The 10,662-nt window shown below is 36.7% G+C and overlaps 1 protein-coding gene across 2 annotated transcripts; it reads left to right on the top strand.

Annotated features, from left to right (window-relative positions):
- Positions 1-3,010: 3,010 nt before the first annotated feature.
- Positions 3,011-8,106, top strand: LOC125261577. 2 transcript variants are annotated; one of them, XM_048180133.1, is made up of 6 exons: positions 3,011-3,157; positions 5,956-6,038; positions 6,256-6,552; positions 6,644-6,688; positions 7,221-7,265; positions 7,414-8,106. In XM_048180133.1, the coding sequence occupies exons 2-6, from the start codon at positions 5,966-5,968 to the stop codon at positions 7,617-7,619; spliced, it is 666 nt and encodes a 221-aa protein (XP_048036090.1). In that variant the 5' UTR covers positions 3,011-3,157; positions 5,956-5,965; the 3' UTR covers positions 7,620-8,106. The 2 variants fall into 2 exon arrangements, with proteins under 2 accessions (XP_048036090.1, XP_048036089.1); XM_048180132.1 differs by lacking the exon at positions 3,011-3,157 and adding an exon at positions 4,997-5,149 and having other exon boundaries at positions 7,414-8,105.
- Positions 8,107-10,662: the final 2,556 nt, after the last annotated feature.

The following is a 10,662-nucleotide window of genomic DNA, read 5'->3' as shown; positions in this document are numbered from 1 at the left end:
GTAAGTCTTATTTACCATCACTTCAAATGTGGTCACCCTAGGACACTACACTGTGTTAATCCGGGCCTGCTGACATTAGAAAAATACACACGTCTGTAGGACACTCACCAATGTGGGCTGATCTGATTACAGAATCACCCCCTGAGCCTCTTGCAACATCAATTTAAATACTCAGACCAAGAGAGAAACTTCTTTCAAATGGAAACATGAGTTCACAATGGTGAAATTAATTACATTTACTTAAAGTCCTTACATTTTGAATAAAAAAGGCGGATTGCGGTCGGTAACTAGTGTACTGCGGGCGGTCTGACAATAAGCCGCTCACTCCCGAGATGATTTGACATCCGCGCATCTGTGCTTGAACTTGAAGTGAACAAAACTTTCTGCAGTGCTGGCGCTCACACAGTCACCAGTTCTCTGTCCTGAGAAACCTGGCAATATGTTCTTTGCATTAGAGGTCTGCGCGAGTGAACCTTCAGAGAACATTCAACCTTTGTGATCGGACTTTGGAGGAGAGACGTTCTGAAACGGTCGTCAGTCAGCGTCATTCTGTTGTTGCATGGATGTTAAAAAAGATTTCATTTTGCAGTATAGCTAAGCCAACAATTTTTCTCTGACATTTTTAGGGTGTTGACAGCATCATAGACAAATAACAAATCTTGTATATGCAACATTTTATATTTGTTATACCCAATCACTCTCTTTCTTTAAGGGAAGATTAAACTCGATATTCTGGAAACGATCTTTAGCGGGACCCGTCGGGTCGGGAAGAAAATCACTATATGCGGATAGCGGGTGAAGACCTCTAGTGTACTACAAGTGGTAATTAATCTTTTTTTTTTTTTTAATACAGAGATAGTTTATTAAAAGCACATTTTAGTTCATATTCATGCTTAGATGTTCTTGAGACTATCTTAAGTACTAAAGAAGAATTTTTAGCATTTTAAATACAAAATTAGTGCGCAAAAATATCACTTTAAGTACATTATAGAAATGTAATTTTTTTCACCTGGGACATTACAGAAGTTGTGTTAAATTAATCATGCTCCAAATTAAGCATCCTTACAAAAGAGAGTGGTGAGGCTGACTTTGTGACTGGGCCTGGGTCCACTTTGACTGGCTTGCCTGCTCTGCCTCATTGAATTCCACAAACACAGGGCTCAGCTGGGCGCCTTGTCCCACAAACACCACAATGTACAGTTGAGTCAGAGAGGAAATTTGATAAAGAAATAAAGAATGCACTGGCCAAAACAACACAAAAGAGGATACCTACTTTTGATCTTCCCTGGAAAAAAGTAAGGCCTTGACTGACATGAAGATGGCCCCACAACTAGTGGTTGGTACTGGCTTGCCTGCTCTGCCTCTTGAGCATCATACAACATATTCACTATATTCCTCCTAAGTCTGAGCTGCAATGCTTTATCTTTAACATTTCTCAGCTCGGTTGCTACTGTAGAAGATTTTGTTATGGTAAAATTAAGTATAATAGAGCATAATCTCAATTCGCAATTACAATCAAATGAAAAGTTTTTACATGTGCGTGTTAAGGTTGCAGAATACATGAGAGTACAAGGCCTTATGCATGTGTTGCTAAGTTTGATGAGAAATGTAAAGCATATGGAAAATTCTATTCCAAGCTGCAGAATGTAAAAGGACCTTTACAAGAATGTCTATAAAATGTATGGCACAGGGCATTTGCCTGGATATATAATGAGATCAGAGCAGAAATCTGGAGCTGTCTCCTGAAGAGGCTGTTTCCTTTGTTGTACAATAAAATAATAAAATGTCTGGAATCAAAGATCTTTAAGAAGTGATTTTTTTTTGCATAAAGTAGAAACCACAACACTACTTGCTGGCCAAACATCTCTAGGCTGTCATTATTTGTTGCAGACAGTATTGAATGGACTTGTTTGTTGTTCAATGTGAGTTTTGGCTCTGGCCAACAAAAGCTTTTTAGCAGTGTCACCACGCACAGACTCTGAGGATTCCTCTTTAAGTGCTGGAGCTGTTTGGAGGCTGACTGCATGAAGCAGAAGACGACATTTCAAACCACTGGACATCATTAATGCTGCACTCATTGGCTGACCTCCTCTAAATCACACTCGAGCTATAGTAAACATGTTCATTGTTGTTGAACCTCTTTTAAAAGATTACCTCTTTTGAAAACTAATCTAATCATCAAATATCTGCTTACAAATATTTATGAAACAATCTGAAACAATATGTTGAACCAAAAAAAAAAAAAAACTAAACAGAAAATTGGAGTAAAATTAAATAAAAACTGAATTAGAATGAATAAATGTTACTGAAACTAATAAATATTTTAGTCAAAATGGTCTGGTAGTTATTCTGCAATGTTGACCATGTTTAGGCCATTAGAGACTACTGGTGGAAAGATATATATGATGAAACATCTTCTGGTTCATATCAGAGAAGGATTTGGTGGATTTATACACTGTTCCTATCAAATAAACTAAAAAAAAATGAAAAAGAAAGAAAAGAAAACAATCCCAGCTGCATAATATTACATTGAAATGATAGAAGTTTATACTTCAGAGATTTAATTTACACTGTTAATTCAATGCATTATGGTGGGGTAAACACTGGCTCAATTTACCCCACAGCATTTGGCTCACTTTGCCCCATATAGCTGTCATTGGGGGAAACAAGCTAGCGTAATATTTAGCTAAATGCTTTGCATGATTTTATACATTGCTAAATCACTAATATGATTCATAAATATTTTTAGACATGAACAAATTTGCTTTGATGTAACAGCCATTATATTTGTTATGCTAATATCTTACTTTAACAAGCCAAAAACAGTTTTTAAAGTAAACTGGCGCATTCCACTCCTCCCATGTGCTTCTCCTTTTCACAGTCTGGCAGAAATAATGCGTAGCTCCAAAATATATGGTCACATGGCAATTGGGTACGGCTGCCAAGACGGGGTGGGTCAACCTACCCCACTCTCCCCTACATAATGTTCTACATAAGTTTGGTCATTTTCAGGGCGTTTATATGCACTGACACAACAGACAGAGACAGCTCATATCGACTATGACTTTCATCATCATACACTTATTATCAGGCTTTTATGCTTGGTCGTGATGCTGAAGGTCTGAACACAGATGGGGAACTGAAAGGAAAAAGAGAGGTAATAAGCATTGCTAATATATTACAAAACAATGATTCCGCTTTGTTAAATGCATGTGTTTGCATTGTGCATTGTGCACCATGGGAAGCATCGCGCAAAGAGCACAATGGTTGTGGCTTGAATTTTTTGTAATGATGGAAAATTTTAGTTCATATTTTGGCACAAGGTTTAACAACTGCATGTAGAGGTGGTGCCATTAGAGGTTTATCCATTAAAAAACTGTTTACCTTTGATGAGGAGAGATTGACAGGTTCATAGGTGGATAAGGGTTCCTCCAGTGAATTTAGTGCCTTACAAAGAAGAAAATCTCCCTGATGTGTTTGTTCAGGTATGCAATAGTAAAACAACAATGCCTTGCATCTTTGGATGGCAGTCATGAATTGCTCTTATAGCATAGCTGAGCCATGAAGTCCAGTACAGTTATTAAACGGTCTAAGAATAACCAACGATTTTGATATTAGTCAGTGTATTGCATTAGCAGCTGTCGTTACATGGCATGAAGGGGACTTTTCCAAGCCTGCGTCTCAATGTGCATACTATCCTTCCTGATCACACGAAAATGTGTATCAATAGTACGAGTTTGTAATCTCGTAGAATATATACGCCAAAATGAGTTTTGGCGTGTTTATGGTACGCAGTTTTTCGCGTGCATATGAGACGTACTTTATGGCGTACTATACGTACGAAACCCCCACTCCCCCACCCCCATCCTACCCAAGAGCGTATCATATACACGCCATAAAGAGCGTATCATATGCACGCGAAAAAACGCGTACCATAAGCCAGGGGCGGAGCCAGACATTGTAAACATTCGGGGCTTAGCCCAAATCTATATTTGTCCAAAGACATTTTAATTTTCTATTAACAGCTTTACTGACATGAAAGGAGCTTTTGTTGTCGTATTCTTGTTTAGAAAATGTACATTATTTGACACTGTAATTTGTAAAACTTTGTTGGATGTACCAGCTCTAGGGGGGTCCGGGGGCATGCCCCCCCGGAAGAAAATTTTGTACATTTTAAGGTTAAATGCATCAATCTGGTGCACTCTGGAAACTCAAAATTAAGAGCTTCAACCCATATACAGTGTGCAAATTGAACAAAGAAACAGCGTTGACTTGTACCTGGACATTAAAAAGGGTTCAAACATCTTTTTTACAATACTTGTGTACTCATTTCTTTTTAAAAGATAAATCCTTGAGCTTTTATTTTGATCACCAGATCACCAGCTGATCGCGTGCGCAAATGTGCGAGAGAGAGAAAGCGCTGCCGGTGTATGGTCGGATACTGTAGAAAAGCTGTATTGAACTGCTTAACGTATTTTAATAGAGAGATCTGTTTAGAAAAATTATATTTTGAGAGCACTGTTAAGAAACCTCAAACCTGAAATTCCTGCTCGCTGACTGTCTCGCACTCTTGCGGTTGACTGTGCTAGCTCCTCCCCTACCTGCTGCATATTCAACAGAGAGGAAGAAACGGTGTAGCCCATAGGCTACCGACAGCAAAGAAATGTATTCTATAGGCTAGATTATTTTTAAGGTCTGTTTTTACAGGCTGTATGCAGTATATGCAAAGCCAAAGCGCAATGAAATAAAACAACTTATGATTTCGGGGGTTTGCATAGGCTATTGTCCAGTTTCATATTTGCTCAGTGACTGTCATTACATTCGGGGCTTGACTCAAAACATTCGGGGCTGAAGCCCCGGCAAAATCGGCTGGCGCCGCCCCTGCCATAAGCACGCCAAAACTCATTTTGGCGTATATATTCTACGAGATTACAAACTCGTACTATTGATACGCATTCTCATGTGATCGTGTTGAATATTCAGTACTGTTTAGGGTGGATAGTATGGACATTGGGATGCGGGCCAAAAATGTGACAACAAAACAGCTGTGTGAGGTCTGAGTGCATGAAAGCGAAAGCTCGCTCATTCTGGTGTCGCAGAAGAGTCTCGGTGTGAATGAACTCAGACGGTGAAGACATACAGACCAGAGGTGAATATAACTCTCTTTCTCTCAACAGGATCCTTTACTAGCCTAATCCATAATCACGGGAAAACTGGTAGTTAACTGTATTTGTTTAATATAGTGTGTGTGTGTGTGTGTGTGTGTGTGTGTGTGTGTGTGTGTGTGTGTGTGTGATCATTTTACCCGATCGGTGTTACAGTTCCTACAAAATTGCATTTGTTTTTCAGACATTTAAATAGAAAGGCTTTTATATCGCCTCGATCAGTTGCTGGCGTGGCGCTGTAGACTGTAATATTATTCTGAATGGAGTTTCGTCGTGTTCTTTGTGCTTTATTGTGATTAATCTTGTGGTTTCGCGGGTGTATTTTGCACCCATGAGTCCCTTCAACACCTCAACATTAATGCATGATTCATTATGTTGTGTGAAATCCTCTAAAAATGACGAGTGATATATTACATAACCCGAGGCTTGAAGTAGCGTAAAAGCGAAGTGTTTTTCACTCTGCAAAGTGCAAATCGTTCTCTATATTCGATCATATTATAAGTCATAATGAGCATTAGAAGATGTTGGTGTTTCTTGGAGCATGAAAGAATAGGTTGTTAAAACATTTAATCGTCATTTCAAACTAGTCCATATGGCTGCGCTATGTTGAAATGAAGGCAGACTTGTTGTTTTTATCTTTTCCTTAAGGAACTCATTTAATCTAAGCAAACTTTTCCTGATAATTTTCTCTCAACAATCTCTATCTTTAATCTCGAGAACTTCCATGTTAGTCCTCCTTGGTGGTTAAGTCTCTCATCTGATACAAATTTCTGTCTTTTTTCTATTGCAGAATCAAAAGCATGAATGCTGTGAATTCTGTGCAACTGTTCATTGTGGTTTGGACTTTTACTGCTGTCTGTCGAGCTGATGATGGTAAGAGAATAAACTTTCACTAGAAAGAGTGTGTGAGTTTTGAGGAGGGACTGAATATAAGATAATGGAATATGTTTTAATTCATATGATTTTGATTTTTACACACATGCACAAATAAAGATGCACAATGTTCAATGAAAGTGAATCTGAATTTCTTATTATAGCTACATACATTTTTATTATTCTTCAGTTGCTGATATATATTGTTATTTTTCAGATGTCTGCAGTATAAGCTGTGAGGATGTGACAGGAACTGTAGGAAAACAAGTAGCTTTCACCTGCAGTGTCCCTCAGAAGTGCACTGAATGCTGCATTATAATGTATAAGTTTCAATACCCTGAAAAATATAATAACTCAGCAATCTGTAAACAAGAGTTTCATCTGGACCCCTGTGAACAGAGGAACAGCTTCACATGCAGATACACTCCAACTACAGCAATGACAGGACAATTCAGATTATTTTTTCAAACAACATGTGACATGAAAAGAACAGAATTCACTGTGGACATAACAGGTACTGTATATAATACTGTTGTTTATAATTCAATAAATGTTTGCAGCTTGTAGTTTCAGTGTATTTACAGTGGTTTAAAATCTGTTAACAGAGCCCAGTAAACCTGAAATTATCAAAGAAGCTCCTGGTAGGAAAGGTAATATATATTTTATTATACCACAAGACTGTTGAATGCTTGATTCTGATTGGTTAATGAATGTTCTAAGGCGTGCAATTATTTTCCAATAAACACACAGCAGTGAATCAGTTTCATATCACTTCACCAACTCATCTCATTTCATTCAAGACAAATATGACAAACAATTGGATAAAAATGACAAACAACTTCCATGTTTTACCTACTAAATTAACTTTTATTATCTATGTAAATCACGCTGTCAGCGCTGCCCCATGAATTATCAATAAAATAGTGTAACGACTGAAAAGCGACTTGACATTTCTTGGTGGTGAGTTGAATAGCTTTAAATGGCTCAAGCCTCCGTTACTATCTTTAAAATTACATTTTGAATTCGAAACGGCTTTGGATGAGATCCAAAAAAGTAGTTCTACACACAACAGCGTTTTAAGGACAAAAACCAGACAAAAATAAAAGACCTGTGATAAGATTCAATGGATGTTTGAAACTTTAATTTTCAATCTACTAACAGTGTTTTAAAATCTATTAACAGAGCCCAGAAAACCTGAAACTGACACTGAAGATCATGACAGGAAAGGTACAATATATTCTTTTATAGTTATTGATTATTGAGCTCCAGGTTATTTATGAAAGACAGAAAACTGCTCTTTAGCCTCTTATAATTTTAAATCACCTGTGAATAAATGGTTTTAATGTCATGAAACATTTTAAATTTATCTTTCTAGAAGAAGCAAGTAACTTGGATAATTTAGGAAAATATGAGCACGAAAGAGCAGAAGGACGTGGATTTAAAGTCGCTGTCATCGCTGCTGTCGTAAGCAGTTTTATCATCGTCATCGTTCCTGTGATTTACAAAATGAAACAAAATTGCAAACAGAAGAAGAGGTTTCGGAACAACTGCCAAGAAAGATGTCCAGTAAATGTGGTCTAATATCACAGACTCAACATTATAAAAGCAGTGTGTTTTGTTTGATTTTCAAGTGAAGATCATGAAAGACACAAACTTTATAGGAACTCTATATCTGGTCATTGATTTCTATGAAATAATGGTAGTATTATTTATCTATTTGATCTTTAATGATCTCACACCTATTTAAACACTAAAACGGTAAAGCAACAAAAAACAGTGTTTACTTTTGCTCTTTTTTATTCTGACATTCAAGATATGTATATGATGTTAATTTTGTATTTGGTGGTAAGTGGTAATAGTATGGAAATTATTTTACTGTTATTATTCTACACATGCAGTTTTCTAATGATGTAAATGGTGTTGTGTTGCACAATGTGTTGTTGTATTAAAAAGCAATGGAATGAAGAAACACTGGTGTTGTTCTCTAAAGATGATTATCTTGAACCTCATTTCATCATCACATGGTATACCAGTGAAATCCAGTAAAGAGGGTGAGATTTGTTTTCTGAGAAATGAATTACTGTTGCTGAGAAAGTGAGAAAAAGAAATTAAGAGTTCAGTATGTGTCAAACCACGCATTACATAAATTCAATACAGTGTGTAGCAGTCAGTTGAGTTCACAACAAACGGAACCGTGTTATATTCTAGCATTCATATATTTAATAATTGAATATGTATATGATCATGTGTGTATATATATATATATATATATATATATATATATATATATATGTGAGATACTATGCTTTTCATTAAGCAGCATCTGAATGTACATAAACAGCATGAAATTCTTCTGCTCTCATTTGAGTCTCCTTTGATGTCTCTTGTTTACTTTTTATTTCTTTGAAGTTTCTTTTTTCTTTCACTTTGTTCCTGGTCTTTCATACAGTGTACCAGTGTACCACTGTGTGTAACGTGCTGGTTGTATATAGCAGTGTTTCACAACCCTGTTCGTGGGGCCTGTACCATGAAGCTGGATTAGCTGGCTAGCCAGGTAAGTTTCAGATTAGTTTGCGCCAATCCTGGGTTTTAGGTACCATGAAAGTAACTTGACTTTTAGCGGTGTTCATCGCCATGGTAACTTAAGCTCCATGGCTAACCTGGTCCGGGGTAGGTTATGTTCTGGGTCAGAGATCTGAAACTGAAATTGGACCAATCAGATGTAAGCTGTGATACTGACACACCCAACACACACAATCCTCCAAATTAAAGGTCATTATATAGTAAAAACAAATAACTATCGAATTGTTTGGTTTTAATGATAATTACGTAGAATTATTTTATGATTTATATATGATTTGTATATGATCTTTTTTTTTTTATTAATCATTACACACACGCAAGTTTAGTTTAACAGTTGTTAATAAGCATTTAGTTTCAATGAATATTAATAATATATAGATCATATAAATAAGGTGTAAATATACTCTTTAAATATGACTATACATGTGACCTTGTATGTTTGAGTCTCTATCGATATTATCAACTATATAAACTAACTTCACAACTTGCACTGATAGAGAAAGATCATTTCTTTTATTTGTCCTCTTTCACAGACAAGTATTTTCCATTAGTGTAAATGCGTTTAAATTCTTCATTTTCAGCAAAAGAGTTTTGAATCATGCTGACTCTCTCGCGAGAAGTGAATCAAAACAGTTTATTTCTGTTGCAAGGCATGTGATTAGCTGTTTGTCACTGATGTCACGGATTCATGTGCACGCGCTCCACAAACTCAGGATCAAAGCCTGAGTTGACAGAGAAAGTTGGCGATCGGCATCACGGTACCAACAAACTTGGATTGGAGTGGTTTGGTTTTGTCAATTTAAAACTAATCCTATAACCCTGAGTTTGTTCAATACCATCATGGTACAGGCCCCTGGAGGCACACCAACACTACACATTTTCCAACTCTTCCTAATCAAACACACCTGATTCAACTCATCAGCTCATTAGTAGAGACTCCAAGACCAGAAATATATGGGCCAGATAATGGAGTCATCCAAAATATGCACTGTTGGTGTCCCTCCAGGAACAGGGTTGGGAAACACTGGTATAGCAGAACACACAATAAAGAAGATAACACACAAACAAGTCTTTACTTGATAATCAAACGGGAGAATGCAGAATAGGAACATAACACAAGTAAATACAAGACCCGACCAAAACACATCAACAGAATTGAACTAATATACACCGACGAATTAATTAAAAACAGCTGTGATAATGTGATTAGTGTCCATGGTGACAGATTGTGGTGGGAAACTAGAACAAAGGAGCACATGACAGATGAAAACAAACAAAGGAATGTGGTTGTAAAAAGTTCTGTAATGGCCGTGTTAGCGTCTCTTTATGATGGCCTGGAATAAAGAAATACATGACAAACTATTATAAAAACAATTGCTCATTTGGCAATTACTTCATTTTCACGTTGTAAGAATTAAATCACTTTCTAGAGGTCATTTTGTATAGTATAGAGGGTGTTTAGTATATGCACTGATGCCACAGACTACAGACAGCTCATACCAACTATGATAATATCATTCTATGATAATTTATCTGGCTTTTTTACTTGTACTGGTTCCCTATCATGTGATGTTGAGGGTTTGAACTCAGACCGTGTGAATGAATAGAAGTAATTGTGACTATATTTAAAAAAAAAAAGACTTCAAAGCCATTTTGAATGCATGTTTACTGTGAAAGACTCCATAAAGAAACACGGGAAGCACCTTGCTTGAGGCACAATGGTGGTGGCTGTAATGATGGAAAATTTTATATTCATATTTTCCCACACAAATCAATGTGCATGTAGAGGCAATGCAATCAATTAACCTTCTGCTTACCTTAAGAGAGAGATTTTGCAAGGGCAAGCAGGTTCTCTCATGTCACTGGTTTAAAATCATTACAATGTAAGGACATGATTTTCCATACACTTCTCTGGGTGATTCAACTCTAAAAAAATGCATCCAATTTTCACCAAAATTGGCACAAATAATCATTAGATCACATAAAAAGACACCAATAGGATTGTTGATGTTCAAAACCATTCTTCAGAAACAATGTTCAC

Source organism: Megalobrama amblycephala, unplaced genomic scaffold (assembly GCF_018812025.1).
Source record: "Megalobrama amblycephala isolate DHTTF-2021 unplaced genomic scaffold, ASM1881202v1 scaffold434, whole genome shotgun sequence".
In the NCBI taxonomy this organism is placed as follows: domain Eukaryota; kingdom Metazoa; phylum Chordata; class Actinopteri; order Cypriniformes; family Xenocyprididae; genus Megalobrama; species Megalobrama amblycephala.
This window is presented reverse-complemented; position numbering and strand designations above follow the sequence as displayed.

What these genes read in the sequence shown, in the direction of transcription:
- LOC125261577 (XM_048180133.1), top strand. Translation starts at nt 5,966, where the DNA reads ATGAATGCTGTGAATTCTGTGCAACTGTTCATTGTGGTTTGGACTTTT. An exon ending in ATTCACTGTGGACATAACAG is followed by an intron (nt 6,553 to 6,643) that starts GTACTGTATATA and finishes ATCTGTTAACAG; the next exon opens with AGCCCAGTAAACCTGAAATT. An exon ending in AGAAGCTCCTGGTAGGAAAG is followed by an intron (nt 6,689 to 7,220) that starts GTAATATATATT and finishes ATCTATTAACAG; the next exon opens with AGCCCAGAAAACCTGAAACT.